The 21,937-nt window shown below is 35.6% G+C and overlaps 3 protein-coding genes and 1 long non-coding RNA gene across 4 annotated transcripts; 3 read left to right on the plus strand and 1 right to left on the minus strand.

The window, feature by feature from the left end:
- The first annotated feature begins 882 nt into the window (after positions 1-882).
- LOC122335364 lies at positions 883-2,745 on the plus strand. Its single transcript, XR_006248959.1, has 3 exons — positions 883-1,095; positions 1,192-1,290; positions 2,131-2,745. It is a non-coding gene; the product is annotated as an uncharacterized LOC122335364 (long non-coding RNA).
- A 3,892-nt stretch (positions 2,746-6,637) lies between these two features.
- LOC122335355 (CDC42 small effector protein 1) lies at positions 6,638-13,574 on the minus strand. Its single transcript, XM_043233182.1, has 4 exons — positions 13,440-13,574; positions 11,957-12,305; positions 9,128-9,232; positions 6,638-6,787 (listed from the first exon to the last, which is right to left on the minus strand). Exons 2-4 carry the CDS (start codon positions 12,017-12,019, stop codon positions 6,719-6,721), a joined length of 237 nt encoding a protein of 78 aa, XP_043089117.1. The 5' UTR covers positions 12,020-12,305; positions 13,440-13,574; the 3' UTR covers positions 6,638-6,718.
- Positions 13,575-14,201: 627 nt separating this feature from the next.
- Positions 14,202-17,829, plus strand: LOC122335405 (GA-binding protein subunit beta-2-like). The gene is given in 9 exon segments (XM_043233253.1): positions 14,202-14,399; positions 15,204-15,311; positions 15,389-15,556; positions 15,722-15,916; positions 16,048-16,198; positions 16,826-16,990; positions 17,064-17,128; positions 17,131-17,181; positions 17,268-17,829. Coding segments are annotated over 8 exon segments (1,257 nt in total). The 5' UTR covers positions 14,202-14,399; the 3' UTR covers positions 17,622-17,829.
- Positions 17,830-19,602: 1,773 nt separating this feature from the next.
- Positions 19,603-21,837, plus strand: LOC122335408 (elongator complex protein 6-like). Its single transcript, XM_043233256.1, is given in 8 exon segments — positions 19,603-19,968; positions 20,055-20,133; positions 20,319-20,389; positions 20,477-20,601; positions 20,722-20,926; positions 21,003-21,158; positions 21,231-21,248; positions 21,251-21,837. Coding segments are annotated over 8 exon segments (810 nt in total). The 5' UTR covers positions 19,603-19,914; the 3' UTR covers positions 21,353-21,837.
- The last annotated feature ends 100 nt before the right edge of the window (positions 21,838-21,937 follow it).

Genomic DNA, 21,937 nt, shown 5'->3' on the forward strand with positions numbered 1-21,937 from the left:
TAAATGTTTTATGTGAGGATTTTGTATAGTCAGGAAATTCAAAGGTCATCTTATCATGTGAAATCGGTCGGGAAATGAGGAACTGGCGAGTGTGGATGCTCTCGAAAGCCTGGTTTGTCATTCCTGCTGGCTCCGTTGCGTCACTGCATGAAGTTTCCTCTGAGATCACTCATAAGCTGCTGACTGTACAGACAGCAACAAGAAAACAACACAAAAAGCATGACGTCGCACCATAAAAGGAACTGTGAGGAGGAAAATTAACTGAATCCTACTGAATCTAAAAGGGAAAGCCCTGTGATAAAGACATTTTAGCTAATCTTTCCGCAGTTTTTTTTTTTACTATGCAAAGCAAGAAAGGGAATAAACCAATAATTCACTTAAATACAGTTCTCTGAATATAAAATAGTATTGTATAATTTTTTTTTTTTTTTTTCTGATCTACGGTGGGGTCGAAAAATCGGAGAGCGAAGCTTTTTAAATTAAATTACATTATATTCCACAATTTAATTATAAATAAATAGTAAAATAATAATAAGAATTTACTTAATAATTTAATAAAAAATGTTAAATGTAGAATTTGTATTTATTTGTAATCTAAATTGTAGAATTTAATTTAATTTAATTTAAAAAGCTTAGTCTCAGACTTTTCGACCCCACCATAGATCAGTAAAAAGTATTTTTGTACTATTCAGGGTATTGTATTTGAGCCTAACACTTAAATGACACATGAAAGGAACAAAATATAAATGGTTAAATTTGAGGATGATTTTTGGGCAGTGAAATGTCTGTGTCCCGTGATTCAACGCCCTGCCTCTGATGGTTTCTCACGGGTCGGGTGGTGCTAGTGCCAGTCAGTGATTGCTCCCTTGTGTCGTCATGTTCTGCTGGCATCGCTCTCCTCCAGTGGGAGAACCAACCAGTTCCTGCACCAAAAAAATAGTTTGAAGTTCTAATGCATTTGCCTTTGGCTTTCTGATTGAGTTATTGAATATATTTTCTTTTGTGAAGGTTAAGGAAAGACTTGAAAGGCCTTTTCGTGGTTCACCCGGCCTGGTACGTGAGAGCGCTAATCACCGTCATCAAACCCTTTATCAGGTGAGCACGGACGATCATTAGTTTAGCAAACAGAGATGAAAAAGGCCATAAACGTTATTAAGTCCTCAGTCTGACCTGTTTCTTTCTGTCTTGAAGTGAGAAATTCAGCAGGAAGATGCGCTTCATCCACAGCTTGCAAGAACTGGCAGAGTTTGTTCCTGTGGCCCAGCTGCAAATCCCAGACTGCATCAGACAGTGAGTGCGCAAGTATCATTATTTAAAAACCTCAATTATATATATAGTGCTGATGAAATTTACATAATATATGTGTGTGCACTGTGTATATTTAATTTATATATATATATATATATATATATATATATATATATATATATATACACACAGTATGCAGACATTACATAAACACAAACTTTTATTTTGAATTATTTCTATTTTCCGCATTATATATGGCCAATTCCTCTACATAATTCTTTTAAGAAACATAATTAATAATATTTTTGATGCAAATGATTACCTTAATCTTAAACATATGACATTGACTGGTATTTTTTGTGTTGAACGTATTACATTTGTTTATAATATTTTTACAATATTTTTGATAATTTATTGAATTTATATATATATATATATATATATATATATATTTTATAATTTTAATTACAAAATTTCTTAAATGTAATAGTATTATTATTTTAATCAACCAAATAAACCAAACATTATAACAGTGAAAATGATATAATTTCTTGACCATATTCTCCATGTTTCCCTATCATACATAGTCTTTTTCTCTGTAAATAATTTTTACATTACACCAAATTCATCATTAAATGTGTACTTTATAAATCAATATCAATCAATAAATGTAATTCTTCACGGGTTTCAAATAAGTTAAAAATAAGTACCTGTGCAAGTGATATGTTTGAATCTACTTTGTTTGATTACCTGTTATTTATAAATTATTTTGATTTATAAAATAATTTGTATCAAAAAGTATCTTTCCTTTTCCTACTTGTTTTCACTGAATAAAAAGTGCCACTGGAGAAAGTGATGGAGATGATTTGTTGTGCTCTGCAGGTATGATGAGCAGATGAACAGGTGAAGGTGTCTGACGGGAAGAGAGCAGAGGTGTACATACTGTATAGACTTCACACCGGGGTGACATGCATGTGGGAATTGGAGCTGACTAGGGTTACAGGTCAAGCTTGAGGGCAAATGCCTTAATGACAGAAAAACAGCTTCCTACCACACGACTCTTTGATGAAATACAAAAAGACAGTGTTGTCCTTCAGAGAGAGGCAGCTGTGTCACGCTGCAAGGTGGGTCAGGAGAGGTCTGTGAGCAACATGAAAGCCTCTTTGACGTCATCGCGTTTAAACTGTTACACAAAAACAGACAAACATGTTTCCCAGACTGTAGAAACTCACATAATGCACCCTTTACCTACTGTGTTTAGGCCTGAGAAATCCCGCTAACGTTTCCTTTTGGACTTGTGGTAATCATACCCAAATTAGTTTTGATATTTGCACTAAATAGTTACAAAATCTTGTTGTATGCATGCTACCTGAAACCTGTATGAACCTGTGTTTAAGTGCTTCAAACTACTATCTGGCTTTTTCGAAATAAGTCTTGTAAAGTGGTATCGACTCTCTATTTTATTGAAATATATAAGTTTTTATATATTCTGTAAAATGCATTAATACTTGAGCATTTAATGTATGTTTAATGTATGTAAGCACAATCAAATCAGAGCTATTAAAAACAAATGGTGTGTGTAATGTTGCTGTAGAAGCCGCATTGGTCAGTTTATACTGTACATACTTGTCACTTATAATCATGCCTGGTTTTCTTCTTGGGAAATGTTCTCTAATATTTAGCTGCTGCTGCTGCCTGTATAGTGGCCCATTGAATGTGCTTTCATTTAATAGACTCCTATGTGCAAATATTTATACAAGGCCACACTTGAACAACCGGAGCTTTAAAACGCACATAATACATGTATATCTTTTTCCATGATATTTAAGGAAATAAAGGGTTATATTAAACACCTGCTTTGAGTTTATGTTGGGATTTTACTGTTAATTGTACTGATGAAACAGTGGAAGTTTTTATTTTATTTTTTTTTGAGAGTCGCCATGGAAACATTCCTGCGCCTTTCAGGAAACCAGCTCTGCCAGAGGGAGGAAGTGAGGTAGCTGAGAGGTGAAACGTTTTTCTTTATGCATTGAAGTCGCAAACAGGAACAGAGCGAGAACTACTGGAAGGTTAAATTACAGATTCCTGTCGTAATTCTGTATGCGCCAGATGTTGGGTTTTGCAAGTCAACAATGTTTAGTATGAAATATAGTTTGCGAATAATTCACTTGGGTGAACCACAGAATGGTAATTCAACTTAAAAGTACTTTTAACGGGACTGATTTCCAGATGCATCTATTAAATTGCCACGGAAATAAATCTATGCATTAGATCTCAATGTAAAAAAAAAAACATTATTCTAGGGTCTTATCGAAAATGGCATCAATGCTTTTGAACGCTGTGGCACGTTTAGTAAATGTAAGCAATTGAAATATTTTAAAAACATGTACAGTCCCTGACTTTCTGTTTTGCTGTTATTCAAGCCATTGTGAGAAAAAGGAAATTAAAACGCAATGTGCTCTTGTACCGGTCTGAGACCCAAATAATCCTTGTGCCAAAGATCCATTGTTTGTTTTTGTAGGTGTCTTGCACAACTTTCACGTAGTGTTCCTAATACTAATGACCGTTACAGTAGATGTTAAAACATGCTTTAGGGATCAGCTTTGATTTCTTCGCCCATAAATTTAAAGCTTATGTTTGAATAAACGTGCATGGCAAAAAAACAAAACAAAACACCAAGTCAAGGAACAGCCCTCACTAAAAGCCCTGGATTTATTTAGAGTAATAAGAAAATCCTGTTTAAATCCATACTTATTGTGTTACTTAAACGTCTAAAAACACCTGTGCACCCTTTTACAGCCATGGAAGCTTGTTGCCATAACTGAATTAAAAAATATAAAGAATTGTGATTTTCTCCCACAATTCAGAATCGTGAGAGAAAGTTTATGTGGCAGAAAAAACAAACACAAATTTGGCATGTAAACTAAATTCAAATTCAGAATTCTGAGGTGAAATCTTGCAATTCCTGACAGATTGTTTTTTTGGTCTCAAAATTAAGAAAAAAATAAATAAATAATAATTTCTAGAGTTATATATATATATATATATATATATATATATATATATATATATATATATATATATATATATATATATATATATATATATATATATATATATATATATATATATATATATATATATATTTTTTTTTTTTTTTTTTTAAATTTACATTTACTATTTTATTCTCAAGAGCTTACTTTTTAATATTACCATTAAAGATAATATTACTTTCTGAGTCCCAATTAAAAACAAACAACAGATTGCTCTTTGTACAACTGTATTGTTACAAACCAAACACAACAAGAGGATTCATCAACATAACACCATGCCATATGAACAGAACACTATTACTGCTCCCATTTAAACCAAAACAATAATTTGGACTAACAGATGCTTTAAAAAGAAAAAAAAAAAAAAAAGTATAGAATAAAAGGAAAAGTAGTAAAGACAAAAAAAGTGCTTTTGCAAAAAAAAACCTTTAAAAAAAATGGCCAAACAGTCACATAAAACCAGAAAGTGAGAAAATCTGCAAGCCACATGTAGAATTAAATTAAGGGAGCTGTCGAGGTCTTTGGAGGAGATGCACGCTTCTCTATACCGTCAGCTAAGAATGAAATGCAAGTCCACTAAAAATACTCTAAAACATTGGATTTCTAAAGCAACATGCACAATCTCAACATATTTTCCTATGACATGTCCTAACAAATTACAGCAAACACAAAGTAAATTACAGTCTGGGATCTCGCAAAGCAATGCATTTGAAATAAAACATCACAATTACAAGCAAAAAACATTGTTTAACATTTCAGCCCAATTCTGTGCCACATCGAGCTGCATTTAAAAAAAAAAAAAAAAAAAAAAAGTACAGAGCAAAGTAAAAGTATACAAAGTGTGTGTATGTGTGAGAATCAGTGATTTAATCATGGTGCCATGTGAGGATTGGAAACAGAGAGCGTGTGTTTGAGGCGGTGTGGGGTGGAGCTTGATGTGTGAAAGTGACACTAAGTGTGATGTTTAAATGACAAAGGGCAGTGGCTCGCTGCCGGTCAAAGTCTCCACTCAGATTAACAGATAATGGCCTTTTCTAATACTTAACGATTAAAAGGAATAATTTACCTAAAAAAAAAAAAAATATTTACTCACCCTCGTCATTAAAAAAACAAAAATTCATGTTGATTTATGAGTGCCTACCTGTTGACCCTAAAATAATTATTAAAAAAAAAAAAAAAAAAAAAAAAAAAAAAAAAAAAAGGTCCTCAAAAATCCAAATGGTCTGAAGCCATATTATTGCTTCTCTCAAGTTAAAAGTTCACTCGAGGGGACAATTATCAGTGATTAGTGACATTCATTTATTCTGTTCCTCACATGAAGCAAATCCTGAAAACATTACACACCATGATGGTGTCCTTTTTATGTTTTATAGCTTATACAGTATATCACTATGTTGTATGCGAATAAATACCAAAAAGGCAATAAAAGGTGCTTAAAAAGGTTCTTCACAGCAATGCCATAAAAGCACCCTTTTTGGTTCCACAAAGAATCATCTCATTCTTACCTTTTTATAATCAGAAGAAGTTCTTTGGTCACAAATAACAAATGCTCTTCGGATGTTTCTTTATGGAACCACTTGGACATAAACGTTCTTCTACAGCATCTTGAAGCACCTTTTAAGAGCGTATGGGTTTGAAATGACTTGGTGGATGAGTATTTTTATTCCTTAAAACCAGTTTCAAAGGCCATTATGCATTATGTGTTAATGTAGAGAAAAAAAAAAAAGAAGAAGAAGCCATTTTTCATACTATATTCATCTACTATACACATACCAGAGGGCTTTGTATAATACACTCATTTGTGCAACTGTTAAAGACAAGCAGTTGGAGACACTATAATGGTATAGGTGCACATATATTTTCATTACAAAACAAAAGCAAACACACACACTCGCGCACATCCTTATCAACGACAGACTATGACAAACACGCCAGTTATAACTTTGGGAAGGCAGTCAAATAGTCCCCTGTGTTAAAGTGATAAGAGCCTTTCCTCTTCCACAGCAAGCGCAGCCAGTGTGTCAAACGCACACGTCGCACATTCACACTCTTTGTCAGGCGTTCGCATACACTCCGGTCCAAATGTAATAACAGTCTTAGAGTAAAAGAAGGGCACAATCGTCTCCACTGAGACATTCCAGAAGATCCAAAAGATTAAAAAAAACCTGCAGAGGTGGCGTCCAAGTCGGTAGCTGCAGCAAGGAGGTTGTCGTGTTTTGCGATAGAGATGCGGTCTTTACATCCTCCTACATTGGTGCGGTGCTGCTAGCGGACACGTTCTGCTGTGGACACTTTATGGAGCTTTATGGGGGGGTAAAACCTGGGGAACAAATGAAGGTCTTTGGTTCAATGCGAGTGAATGTTAGCGAACGCGAGGAAGAGGAAAGCGTGCGTGTTCATACTCACTGGTGAAGAGGCTATAACAAGCTGTTTCGTCCATTAGCGTGAGGCACTTTGGATCTCATTTGTTCCTGCATTGGGCCAGACTGCAAAAGGAAGTGACAATCAGGTTAATGGCATGGAAATCGTCTTGGAATTGTTAACAGTAAGTCCACTTTAACAAACTTGATTATACTTTTGGTAGTTCAGTAGTTCATTTTGGTCATAAAGTAAAATTTCAAAGTGAGGTGATGAGCGAGGTGAAAATAATCTGATATTGTAGGGGAAAAAAAACAAAAAACTATTTCAGACTAAAATGTCCAAAAAATAAAGTCAAACGAAACAGCATTTATTGGATATTACTGCTAATAAAGAAGCATTAAATTCTAAGAGTAATATTTTACACACAAGCGTAAAAATAACAGTACATTATTAAATATCAACATTACTAGAACTATATTTACTCATTACTTTTAAATAATAACAACAATAAAAAGGTTGTACTTGTATTAATGTGCTAATTAAATATTTTTGTACGAGTATATACAAAGACATTACTACTGCTAATTATCATTATACATATTTTTACTCAATACGTTATGAAAATGAAGGATTAATACAGCAACAAACGTATTTATCCATATTAATTTGCTAATTAAATATTTTAGTACAGTACACAAATTACAACTACTACACATTTTTACACAATACATAATAATAATAATAATAATAATAATAATAATAATAATAATAATAATAATAATAAAGAATAAAAAAATACAAATAATAAAGTAAGTAAAGTGTGTCATCTCTGCAAATTATGTTTTTCTATGAAATGGTGTTCATTAAATAGAAAGACTGGATTGCTGCATGATGTATAAACTGTACAGTAAATTCACACTTCAAGAGGTGTGGCTGAAAAAAAAAAAAAAAAAAAAAAAAAAAAAAAAACCCTACATCCTTCATGCAACAACAAGCCTGTTTCACACACACACATACAGAGCTCTTCACAGCGTCACACCCATTGTTACATCATGTGTCTCAGGAACACTGCATCTCACAGCAGAACGAGGAGGAAGTTGATTTCACTGGGTCATTCTATACACCATTTCCCAGCACCACACAAAGAACAGAAGCACAAGGGAAAAGCCAGCGGGTCGGTCACCTGCGTTCATCACATGGATTATGAAAGGCTGCTATCGATAACCAATAACACTTATCGCTGGAAGTTTCAGTTATCAGCGCTGCATTGTTCACAGGCCCAGCTTTCGCTCTGATAAAGGCACCATTCACCAAAAAGCTAATTTCCTAAGAGGTGTTGACTCCACTAAGAGCGTTACGTTACGCAAACCACATATGAAGCTATAGACTGCAACTTAAAAATCAATCAGTGACCGCCACAGACCTTGACGAACATTTCCTCATTTAAAGAGCTCTCTTCTGCCCCTGATGGGCCGCCAGCCAACATTCCTCTGAGCAAGTTGCAGTCTGCTTGATTCTGCCCAGGTATTCAGTCCCTCCGTGAGCTGCAGGATTAGGTAACGCCTCACCTTCTTATTTGACAACACAACAGCCCAATGAACACGAGCTAAGACAGCACACGAGTCCCGCTTCAGGATCACATCTTACACGTCGACCGCATTTAAACTCTCATTTGTCGTGTGGATTCAATTTATCTGCACTTCAGGATGCCTTTATATAATAATAATAATAATAATAATAATATAATTATCACATTTACATTTTAGCTTATGTTCTACAAGCTTAAAAAACAAACACAACAACAAAAAAATGAATAATTTATCAAATCTCAAACTATTTGTTTATCTTCAGAACACAAATTAGGATATTTCTGATTTTATTTTTTGATAGCTTTTCTGACCCTGCATTGAAAGCAAAGTTACTCCAATGTTCAAGCCCCGAAAGGCAGTTAAAGACATCATTAAAATAATGTGACATCGGTTATGGCGCTAAGAAACAATTTTTGGTGCGTAAATAAAACTAAAAGAATTTGTCTTTATTTAACTATCCTTTACCTGCATGGTTAGAAAACTTTATAATGACTTAAAACTGACATAGGCGAGTAAATAATGACAACATTTTAATTTTTGGGGTGAACTAACCCTTTCAGCATGACTTGTTCAGACAGCTGTGAGATGCAGCAGATGTGAGGGCAAAACAGAAAGGGAAAGAGGGCAAAAGAAAAACAACAGGGATTTCCAAAAGTCTGGTAATGGGTGCCAGATACTACAAAAGAGATACTACAAAATCCCAGTAACCCTTTTCACATTTAAAATGTGTGCCTGCGACAAACCGGCTTTTCCCAGAGGTTTAGTAAAGAATGCATGCAGAAGCATTTGTTCCGTCATTGTAAATTAATTACAGCCATGCCATAAACATTCAAATGAGAGTGTCCCGCTGCACCAACATAATAAAACACATCTTACCGGCTGCATGCCATCTGCCATTTCGCCAGAGCCTATGTGTGTCAGATGAACGAAGTTTGTGGGTTCTCCAATCATGCTGCGGTCAATTCTCCTCCGTTTCTTTTTCTGTGAACGCAGAGGCTTAAATTAACAAAGGTCCAGCATAAAGATACAAGGCACTGGATTGGCAGAATGGATTACGTCATGCATGTTTAAGTGAGTCTGCACCGTGACATACAATGACTTCATTGGTCACCCGGTGCCTGGGTGATATTACACTAAAGCTTCCTATGGAATCTATTCCTGGATGCATCCTGAAGATGAGCTTCTAAAAATCCCCAACTGTTCTACAGTTTAGTTTCTTTTCTCTGTTTCCCATAACTAAGCAGCAGAGTTGGTCTAAAAAAAAAAAAAAAAAAAAAACTTGTATCAACAACGAGAATAATTATTTGATGAGATCATGTGCCATAGCAGGGCTGTTGGCATACAAGCCGTTACTTGTTTGTCCGGAGTGAACACGGTGCATTTCACACAACATACAGCACTAGATTTATATTGTCTTCTAGACTTACCTAAAATCTCACGCTAGTTTTTGAAACATACCAGAGTTTGTTCGAGGTCAGTGTTCAGATCGTGAGGTTGGTTGTTAAAGGATAAATTATTACCAAAAATAAATAAAATATAATAATCTAATCAAAAACTGTATGAGATGTAAAAAAAAATAAAAATTCGAATGAAAGCAAGGTACAATTTTTAAATTACGTATTTTGTTAAAAATAATAACTTTTAACATTTTAATTATTACTTAATAAAAGACTGTATTATACTACACTATATATAAAAATTAATCTTTAATTCAATATATCGCCAATAATTAAGAAACAAAGCTCTTTGTATAATTTAGTTTAAACGGTTAAAAGTTAACATGCATGTCTTATGTAACTCCAGACATCCTTGAAGGTGTTTACTTTCATAATCTTTGTATGGTCAATGGCCCATATCGTAACAAACCAGCTTTAGTCCTTATCGCCTTCTCTAATGCAAGCAGACTCTTTAAACATAATCATTTTATCTAAATCAGCTGAAGAAAATTGCTCTTGCGCTCGGAAGAAGCATCGGTCTGTTACAGATGCCCACTGCTGTCTGACCTCACCCCCCTCCCAACAATAGAACAAACAAGATCCTAAAAATAAAAAGAGGAAGGAGGGAGGAAAAGAATGAGCACTCCCAGCTCAGAGGAGCCAGCTTCCCTTCAGAACCCCCTGTCATTGTTACAGGAGACCATGGTAAACCTGGGTCACTCGTCACTGGCTCAGAACCTCAATCCAGATGAAAACAAACCGAGTAACAAAGACTGAATTAAATATGCAAAGCTATTCTAGAAACATAAACGGGATTTGTTTTTGCTTACAGGGATATTAAAAGGAAAAAGTCCACCCCAAAATATATTTTTGCTATCGTTTAGCAAACTCTGACTCGCTTTTGCTTGTGCAGTACAAAAGGAGATGTTTAGCAGAATGTCTGAATGGGTCGAACTCTGGCTTTTCCAAGAAAATGAAAGTAGACCAAAGTAGATACAAAAAGGATCGTAAAAGCTCCATAAAAAGATCCGTGTGACTCACGCTCTATTTTCAAGGTTTTTAAACGCCATGCAATTGGTTTGTGTTATGGACCGATATTAAGAGTTGTTATTCAATAAAACTGCTTTTCAAACTTGCCACATTATGACTCGTGATCAAAATGTGCAAGAAGTAGATCAAACATGGCGCTGCACTTGAACATGCACAACCATAAATGAGATTTTAAAGCTACCAAACAACATTTTTAGACAATAACAACTTATAGCAAGCAATCATACGGCTTTAGAAAACCTATAGTATAGTATTCCTATAATGCAAATATACAAGATACAACATGAGATATTTTTACGTGAATTGACCAAAACAAATTTCCCTTAAAGGGACAAATAAAGTATATATGATGAGGATGAAGATTGTATAAATGCAATATTGGAAGATATGAGAGTCACATGCAGTACTTTTACAAAGCATTTTTCTTTGTTTTGGAGTCTAAAAGATGGTGTAATACAATATATTAATAATACAAAATAATATATATTACAATCCTAAATGTTTTGCATTTCAATATTTAGATTCGACTTCAGTCTTTAGTGTTACAACACTTCTTACTATTAATAAACGTTAAAAACTGTGCAAAGCCTTGTTTAATGAACTGAAAGTTAACTGCATTTATTTAAAAATAAAACTCTTTTGCAACATCATAAAGTGACCTTAATGCTGTTTGATCATTTTAACGCATCCCTGTCAAACTAAAGTTTTTAATCAAAACTTACTGACCCCAAACGTACGATCTGTAGTGTACATGCTTGATGAGAATCATACATGCATGTGTAGGCACACTTATCAGTTCCCTCACATGCAAAGTGGCTTGGATCCCTACCTCTACACGTTCGCCCGTTCAATGACAGAGCATTCTTTGTCCATCTGCGTTTCACGTCTGGCTTAACTCTCAAAAACACATTTGCACTCCTGACAAACTCCTAAGACTATCTGGGTCACATTCACATCAGCTGAAAGGTTTCTTTTCTGCCCGAGACCAGCGTGAGTCATTCTTCACGTGATTAGGAACACAAAACTCGCATGAGCCACGGGGAATGCCTAATTGATGAAATTAGTCCAGATGTTGTTCTCAAAAGCGGCCTGATATCACAGTACCTGTGATTCAAGTGGATTCGGAAAACTTTTTTTTTTTTTTTTTAACTGTATTAAAACGGCTTATGATGGAAGCCTGGGAAATACAACTATAAATCTCTCCAAGTGAGACACTTACCGGAGGAGGTTTGGCTACCACGCAGCAGCCGATCTTATGCCAGAACGCACTCATCTCCGGCATGCACCGGTTGGGTTCCCCCCTCTCTCTCGCCACCCTGCAGGCCGTTTAGAGACAAGATAGAGAGAGAATCTAATCCTCAACACTCAGTGATATAAGCCGTGGCTCGTCCAAAACCTCTGTCCTGATCACTGAGAGAATGCTGAGGTCTCTGCTTTAAGTATATATATATTTAGACACACACACACACACAAGACCCCTTATTCCCTCAGTTATTCTAGGTCCCCGATTTCCAGTTGATCCTGTTGGACTGTGGGGTTTATGCGAGGCAGAGCGGTTACAGACGAATCTGTTCAATGAAAGAAAGAAAAAAAATATATAAATTTTTATATTAAATGAAGCTGAATCCATCATACAAGCACACTTATATATATATATATATATATATATATATATATATATATATATAGATTTAACATACTACACACCAACCAGAAAATGGCACGGATTACTATAATGATGTACTTTAAAAGAAACAGTCTACCATTTTATAATTTCTTTCTTTGGCACTGAGGTTTTTAATATAAAACTGAACATCTGTCATTCATTTAAATGACGGTACTCTAAGTACCTTCAAAAAACAGCTTGTAATGAGTACAGCTGTACCTTAATGCCTGATATAAAGATATGATATTTTAATACAGAACTGTGCCGAATGATTCAAATATTCATGTTGGTATTATTACGGTACACCAATTAAAATCTACAAAATAGCTATACGGCGGTATATCGAAAAACCTGCTACCATAGTAGTTTTAATAAATGTTTAGATAGATAAAGGTTAACACAAACTAGTCTTTGTAGCACTGTTCGACTCTGAGATGAACCCTAACTAGACAGTACGGCTCTCTATGCTGTCTAGGAAGGCAGTTCAGCCGTTTTTTTCGCTTCACCTTATTGTGCTAAACCGACACGACTAGAGGAAAATCAGTGTAATAACAAACCCGTTACACTGACAACTACTAAAACACACCTAGAATGGATTCGGTAAACAAGTAAACACGGATCACACACGTTACAGACCACAGGAAAAACAAACAAACACCCCGAGAGGAGGTTTACAGGAAGACAATAAAACAGTGTGTAAAAGTAAAAAAGCAAAAAAAAAAAAGCAAAAAAAAAAAAAAAAAGTTTTCCTCCTCAACTAGTTTTAATTCGATGATTAAGTTGTCAGAGGAATCATCCGACCGCGTTTAACCAGTTTATCGGCGTCCATCGCTTATCTTTCTCGTCGTTATTACTCGAGCACTCAGGCGCTGGTCCTATTCAAACTCAACTCGAACTGAAAGTTTGGCACAACAACCCGGCTCGACCGAACTCGGGCCATGTTAGCGGCTCAAATTAATTAGCAAAGTTCAATCGAGCCTCTCAAAAGTTAGCTATTTTCTATCGTTAATTAAAATTAAGGAAGAAAAAAAGTTACCTTTGGTGAAACCGAGAGCCCCAGTGAGCGGCTGGAGTGAAGCAACTCTTGTGTGGAAAGCTGAGGGTGGAAATGACTCTGTGTTTCCCAGATCGCTGAGGTGTGGTTGAAGTTTCCCCCATTAATATGAGGAAATACTTCAATCCAGAGGCCAGCAGCGCCACCAACCGGCTGCAGATATAGACCATATATTTCATGTACCCGCAATAAAAAGTCCCTTTCTTTAAACTACAGATTTGTTGTTTATCTGATTAAATTGATTTCCTTTAACTTTGTGTTTTAGTTCATTAAAATCTCCACAGTTGGGATAAAATTGCTGTGATCTTTCCGGTGCTTTCCAGAGCGCTCTTCTGCTCTAAATCGTGTATTAAACATAATGCGGTGTGTCGATGTTGCGATTGTTTTTTCTTCTGTTTTGCCATTATAGTGTTTGTAGTAATGAAAAATGCATAAAATATATATTGTTTTTATTAATAGTATGTTGTATTCATTAAAATATATATTTAAGCATTTTTTCCCCCCAGGGATGTAAATATTACGATGCGAAAGAAAAATATATCTTGAATTTTGAGGGATCTCATCAGTCCAATCCTAATAAAGTAGTAAAATAACAAGTTGGAAGAAATGTGTTAGCATAAAACTCTTAATTTTCAAAGTAGATAATGGATGATCTAGCCAATACATTTTGAATGCACTTGATATACACGAGGGGGCGCCACAAACGCCTCAGCGTTTGAACACTACCAAAGAAGAACCAATCAAATATTTCTACTTCCGGTACCGTTCGTGCGCCATCTTTGACGACAAATAGCCCATCTATGTTATTTTTGTTTTCAAAAAGTATCGAAAAGTATGATAGAACACTAAATCGCATTAAATAACCGAATCATACGTCTGGATTTTTACCGTACCTTACTTGTTATAACACAGTAAAAGTCTTCGGGAAACATTTTTGACGAGGTGAGCACAAGAAGTTTTGCTTTATTCTGTTTACTAGCAACTGACTGCAAGAGTTTGATGTACTGTTATAAAAGAGAAAGATTTTAATTACGTGTTTTATATGGCATTGGCGATGTAGTAACTATAGACGATTACATGACAATACGAGCTCTTGTTTTAAGACTTAAACAACTTCAGCGCAACTTGCTCAAACTTCTTTTATTGATATATTTGCACTTTTAGTTATGTCTTGGATTATTAGCCTGCTTATAACAATAGTTTGAAAAATATACCATATACACATATTACGAAAATCTCGTTAACAATAACCAATAAGGTTACGATTTTAATTATGTTTCTCAACCCGTTTTTTAAACTGTAACACTATATCATTTAGAGCAAACCAGAATAAAAGATTATGAAAAATGACAGTCCAGCCACAGAGTAATATTGTAAAAAAAAAAAAAAAAAAAAAAAAGAAGCATGGATAAAACTTTTCCCCTCAGAACTTGTCTTATTATAAAATGACAACTGTTTCCCGTTCTGTTATTGATAATGAATTATATCGAAGATTAATGTACAGATCCGTCACTTGAAACTTAAAAACACTTGTTCCTTCTGGGATAATGTCTTATGACTAATATAACCACAGTGTCATACATTATATAGTTTGTATGCATGGAAACCATCTTTTGGGCATTTTCTTTGAAACACTGCACCTGGTTAAACATCCCATGTATGTAAACAGGTGGTTGTCAAGAAATAAACCAGTTCATTTCAATATCAACTTCATTCTGCTGCTTTAAACCTCATTTGGATGATTAGATGTCGCTTGTGGATTTGGGAAAACGCTTGTTGGAGGCGGCACGCAAAGGACAAGATGATGAAGTGCGGTCACTTATGGCCAATGGAGCTCCTTTTACTACAGACTGGGTGAGTTGTTTGCTGCTTATTGTCGCCGATTAATAATCTGCATCTTACTATAACATGATGATCGTAACATGTTTTAGCTGGGAACATCACCACTTCATTTAGCGGCGCAATACGGGCACTACTCCACTGCTGAGGTGCTTCTCCGTGCCGGAGTAAGTAGAGATGCCCGGACCAAAGTCGATCGAACCCCCCTTCACATGGCTGCGGCAGAGGGCCACTCAAGCATTGTTGAATTGCTGGTTAAGGTAATAACCGATAAAAGCAGAAAAGTATTATTATTATTATTATTATTTACGGTCTTTTCATTCTGACTTTTTATTGAGATATAACATCTGTTGAATTATATAATGCAATTTAATAATGTATAATGTAATTTCATCTGTTAAATTATATGATGACGTTATGTACAGAGCGGAGCAGATATCAATGCCAAAGACATGCTGAAAATGACCGCCCTTCACTGGGCTACAGAGCATGGGCACAGGGGAGTCGTGGAGCTGTTGATTAAATACGGCGCTGATACTCACGCCCTCAGCAAGTTTGACAAGACGCCTTTTAACATTGCAGTGGACCGAGGAAACACTGAGCTGATGCTATTGTTACAGGTGAAAATGAAACAGCATTTTAACGTGACGATTTTCAGATATCAAGACGATGTAAATTTCACCAACTGTTGTGTATAGTGATACGGTGAATCAAGACTGCGGTCTTCTGACTTGATGGTCTGTTATTCTAGGAGGGGATGCAGAACCAAGTGAACATGAATCCAGAGAGGACCATTCTGAGCAGCACGTCGCCTGCCACAGCAAGCCCTCAGTTCATCATCTCGTCCTCTGGAGTGGTCAATCTCTCTGATATTGTTCTCACTAATGCTAAGGCTAACACAGGTATGAGTTTCATTACATTAAATTACATTTTGTATCCAGGCTTGTCAATAAGTAAATTGATTATTAGGCAAGTTGATATTCTGGTCTTTTTTTCCAAGTATGTTTGTATTTAATTTATTAGTGATATTTAATTGACTTTGTATTTAATCATTTAGTAGTGATATTTAATTGACCATGAAGGCTTGTAGTCAAAAAGTCCTTATATCCAGGTGTGATGAATTATTAGGCAGGTTTTCTTTTACAGTTAAAATGAGCCCAAAAAAGAGATTTAATTCAGACTAAAAGTAAAAAAAATGATCGAATGCTAAGTGGGTCAGCAGAGTCATGTTAACTGCTAAAGAATTAAGAATTAAAGTGAAGAATTAGGTGAGAAACTGATTTTTCATGGCCTTTATAAAAAGATACATTTGGTAAATTTGGCACTTGATTTATTCATCTTCATTCATTGTGATTATGAGCATGAATTGTGTGCCTGTTGATTGTTTTTCAGTGTCTTTTTAGCAGGTTTGTATGATTTGTTCATGTTTGTTTAATGTTGTTTTGACATTGTATTTAATTAACCAGAACAGGCTATTATATTTGTGTATCTCTCTCTTTTGCAAATAAACTGCTGCTATATCCCACCAGGAGCTGGAGAGAGTGTGATTGCTGCTGATTCGGTAGATTCTGCCATCCAGCATCTTGTAGGGGAAGATGGCCAGAGAGTCATCACCATAGTAACCGACCAACAGGGAAACCTGCAGACTGGCAACTTGGGACAGAAATTCTTTGTCACAATGCAGGGGCAGCAAAGTGAGTAGATTGCTAGTTTATAGTTCAGACTTTGATGCAGTATTTGTATTCTAACATGCCTGTATGTATTCAGTGGTTGCAGTTCCAGCTGGTCAGATTGCAGAAGAAGTCATAACCGAGGACACCAAACCAGTTCCATGTGAAAGCGGAAATTTGAATCATCTGTCAACCACACGGATGTCAAACACAAGGTCTGACGAGAAGAGACTCGTATTTAAAGCTTTCTATTTGGAATGTACAATCAATTTGAAAGTAAACTGATTGGGGTTTTTTATAGGAGCCCACCGAGAAGGACAGTCGGGAACTACTGGAACAGCAACTAAAAGAAGCAAACAGAAAAGCCCAGGAGTACAGACAGCAGTTACTACGAAAGGAACAGGAAGCTGAGCAGTACAGGCTGAAACTAGAGGCCATTGCCAATGGGCAGACCAATGGCACCAGCACAGAGCCCCAAGAGGAAGTGGTGCTCCAGGAAGAGGAAGAGGAGGAGGTGGTTGGCGAAGAGGAAGTTGTCATGTTGCCAGAAGGGGCCATCATCATTAAAGAGGAGCCCCTTGACTCAACGACAGGAGAAACAGTAACATTAATAGAAGCCGCAGATATCACAGCCACCTCCGAGGGCACGCCGTAGCAGTAAACCCAAAGACTTAATCACTCAGGAATTACAAATGCTGTGTGCCTGGAGTGGGACATTGTATTTATTTATTGTAAATCATAACCTTTTGTTTTTACCCTTTTTTTTACTCATAGCATTCAGTTTCTGTACAAACCTCTACAACAATGTAGCATTATATTTAGGTGGCCACAGCGAACCACTGCTCAGATTGACAGAATTGGAAGACCAGTGTGTGTTTTTAAACATACAGAAGTGCAAGTTAAGGATTTTTTTTTTAATTTTTTTAATCAAACCATGTAATGCACCTTGAATGCATACTATAGCGTTAGTATGCACCCTAGTGTACTTAAAGGAACATGCTTGGTTCAGTGTACATCATTTTGACTTTAGTCCCTTTAGTTTTTTTTTTTTTAAGCGCAAGTTGTGGTTATAGTAATGCACTTTTGATTTTAAAAAACAAAACAAAAACTGGGACTGTGTTCTGATGAAGCTGATATTTTTGTTGAATCACCTGCATTCATGAATCGGTAAGAAATGAAGGGTCAGTGAACTGAAAATATTGTGCAAACATTTCTGGGTTCACTAGTTTTCATGTTTCAGTATTGTGCCATATAACCACAATTTTTGTTTCTTTAAAAAAAAAATAACAACAACTGAAGGTCAAGTCAAAATTTTAACTGCATATGCTGTCAATAGAGCTTAACTTCTTAAAAACGTCTTAAAATAGTGACATAAAATTTAGAATGAAGGTTAACAGTATATCATATAAAGAACAATACTAGAGATTATTCAGCTTTGTGTAACATTGACCTGCTCCTGCAGGGTTGAGGCATGTCTTGATGCAATCGGCATCTGGGGCTGTGATAATCAAAGTAGCTCTGTATTTACTTAGTAAACAGACTTTTCCATGTATCATAATACTTTTAGATGATTTACTCCGTTCAGAGTACAAGGATGAACAATGGTTGTTTCACTTTTTTTATCTTACCTTTTTTCTTCTTCTTCTTCTTTTAGACACTAAATCACGATTTGCATTTCAATGTTTTGTGCTCTAAAAAGTATGCAACATGTCTTCGCTTGCATCCCGTGGTCTGGTCCATCTGCCTGTTTTGACTTTTCCTGTAAAATTTCCCAGCTGCTTTGTTTATAGACGTTAGCAGCTTTTACAGAAAGTCATTCAGTGAAGTTACATCATCAGTTGTGTTCAATCTTTGTATATCAAGTTTTAAAATGTGAATGATATTTTATGGAATTAGACCTCAGGTGTTCTAAGGCTTTGCATTGGGGGAAAAAAAGGTTTTGCATTATCTATGATGTTTTCCAGGTACACAGCTGATGATTAACATTCCATGAACTGAAGGGCTTGCACTAACAGCGCTGTGCAAAATGTATTTGAAATCTATTTTCTTCCATTTAAACCCATGAATATTAGAATTTTTGGAGGACATTGTACTATTTATTTCATGATTGATTTGTGTGATCAAAACAATATTTTCCCCTTATGTTTTTCTCGCTTTTTTATGTATTTAGTATTTCTTTTGTATAGGATGTCATCAGCAGTGCTTTATAGGTAAAACCATGATAAACTGTTGAAAGTAGTTTTAGGCCTAAAGCAAGTTATGTTTACACTTTTGCTGTAAAGTTTAACAGGCAGAATTACTTGTTGTATTTCAATGTGTTTAAAGTAAATGCTTAGAGTTCTAACTAAAAGCAGACCCAAGCACACACTATACATAACACAGGTCAACAGTATGTCCCTGAGTTTTCTTGTTGTATATTTTTTACATATATATTTTTGTAATGAAACACTATCTGGGCTTGTCTTTAGTGCACTTGCAGCTACGTTTTTATCTCTGGTCAAAATAAATATTTTTAAGGTTTGGTATATCTATCAGTCTTTTTAAGGATGCATACTTTAAAACGTACATTCACTGAATGAAAAAAAAAATAGCCTCACGAGTTCCTCTGCTAAAATGCGTTTTCAGAAAGATTGTCTTTATACGGCTTCCGTACCCACGTTGACTAGCGTAACAGGCAAGCGTAAAATATTTCTTGTGTATTTGTGCACATTTTAAACGATAATGATCTAATTTCAGATGTTGCGGTTACATTATTGTTATTTTACTGATTTCTTCTTATTTTCGATACTTTGAATACGGAGGCACCGCTAATATTAATTTAGCATGCTAACTGCGCTATATACACACAGGAACGTATGCACTTTAAATTCTTGAGAAATACTGAAGATCTGGGGAAATAGAGAAGTGACAGCAGCACAGACTGCTCAGCTGTAAAGTTTATCTCAAACATGTTTCCAGAATTGAACAGTATTCTCAATTCCACTCCAGACAGTTTTCTATCGGTAATTACACCCATTTACAAGCTTGATGTATTTAATGTAAATTACTGGATGTCATAGAGTCTAAGCATTGTTTTCTGTACTTGTAGAGTGACTTTATCCTAGTGTCAGACAGACGAGCTGATGCATCATTCCTTATTCATCACTATCTGTCTTTCTATTTACGTGGTAAGTGACACATTGTTTATCGTGAGTCTGTACTGTATATATATATATATATATATATATATATATATATATATATATATATATATATATATATATCACTTGTAGTTGCAAATTTACTTACTGTTTGTATAATGCCTAAAGTGGACTATGCCACCGATCATTTTCTTAAACTTGTATATTTCCAGCTGGCTGTAAGGTGTGCTTCCTGGGTCTTGTGCAGTCCTTCAGTCACTACAGTGCTGTCGGTCAGAGGCTGGTAAGCTCAAATCAGCCCGCTCTATTTAGACTTTTACATTTTTGGGGATATTTTATTGATGACATTAAACACACTATTTTTGTGCAGGGAGTGAGTCTGGCCCAGGCAAGAGAGAAGGGTCAGCTTGTGTTTCTTGAAGGACTGAAGGATTCTGTTGGAGTTTTATTACAGGAGGACACCAGTCAAGAGACACAACCTTTGAGTTATCTCAGGCATGTGTAATATGTTATGAAAATGCAGTTTAAATACATTTTAGGAATTATTCCTCCTCCTTATGATATTATGATCGACGTATAAGAAAAATTGTTCTTTGCCTTTTTGGATTTGTTTAGGTCCCCGGGTGCTGGACTGGAAGGTCTGTTCAGATTTGTGGAACGTTCTGTGTGTCAGAATGGAGATGGTGATGCCGGTGAATCATGGGGTCCTCCGGTGTTACTCATAGATGATCTCAGTGTGCTCTTGAGTTTAGGTGTTAGTGTTGGAGGAGTGCTAGACTTTACCCTCTACTGCCAAGCCACTGTGTGTTCTGAGTTGCAGGTGAGTCAGTGTTTTTTCATCAGCGCCTGAACACTGCATCATGATATATTGACCATAAATGTCTGTTGATATCCAGGGAAATATGGTAATTCTGGTGAGATGTGAGGAGGAGGACACAGATGATGATGAAGAAGGATCAAACATGCTTCAGAGGGGACTAGTTCATCAGTCTAACTTGACTTTACATGTAGAGGGCTTACCCACAGGCTACTGCAGGGACATACACGGACAGGTGTGTTTTGTTTACACTTACTCTGTAGTACATGGCTCTGAATTAAGATTAATTTTTTGTTTTGTTTTTTAGATGGAGGTTTGGTGGCGGCAAAGGGAGAGACCATTTGCAACCAACAAAAAATATTTCACTTTAAAGTCCACGATAAAGGAGCATCGTTTTTCGCACGAGGGACTTCTAGTGCTGTTCTTTAAGGAATGTTTTCACATTGAATCTTACTGAAATACTGTTTGTTTTATCTAAATACATATATTTAATACATCACTAGTTGTCTTTGATTTGTTCACTTGTTTGCATTACTTGCAAATGGGGGCTTGTAAAAGTAACAACATGTATACATGTACATCAAGAACTGGAACAATGATGCTAGTAGATGCTATTGCTTAAAGAGACACAACAAAGAAGAAAGATTCATATTTAGTTTGGAAATATTTAAATATATATTTGATTTCTCACTGAGAGCTAAAATGCAATTTCGCCATGAGTTTGAAGACAAATTTGCATCTTTATTCTTTTCACTAGAGGAGACCATTAGAATCTTATGATTGTTTTTTTGCTACATATGAGATTCTCAGCTGTAGATTAAACAGTGGTTCATCTGTGAATGAGGTATTTTCATTTACAGAAAAAAATATTTGTAGATTGTGGAATAAATAACAATAAAACTTTTCACAGAGGGCGCTGTGGTGTTTTCTTTCATTGTAACTAGTATGGTGTGTTTATGTGATTCATTATGATTCATTTCCGCCAATCGGTTCCTTTGAACAGTTCGGTTCATG

Source organism: Puntigrus tetrazona, unplaced genomic scaffold (genome assembly GCF_018831695.1).
Source record: "Puntigrus tetrazona isolate hp1 unplaced genomic scaffold, ASM1883169v1 S000000769, whole genome shotgun sequence".
Classification (NCBI taxonomy): domain Eukaryota; kingdom Metazoa; phylum Chordata; class Actinopteri; order Cypriniformes; family Cyprinidae; genus Puntigrus; species Puntigrus tetrazona.

Coding starts and splice junctions, on each gene's coding strand:
- LOC122335355 (XM_043233182.1), bottom strand. CDS start 12,019: ATGCCGGAGATGAGTGCGTTCTGGCATAAGATCGGCTGCTGCGTGGTA. Junction 9,233..11,956: donor TGGTAGCCAAACCTCCTCCG/GTAAGTGTCTCA, acceptor CTGCGTTCACAG/AAAAAGAAACGGAGGAGAAT. Junction 6,788..9,127: donor TGGCAGATGGCATGCAGCCG/GTAAGATGTGTT, acceptor TTCCTTTTGCAG/TCTGGCCCAATGCAGGAACA.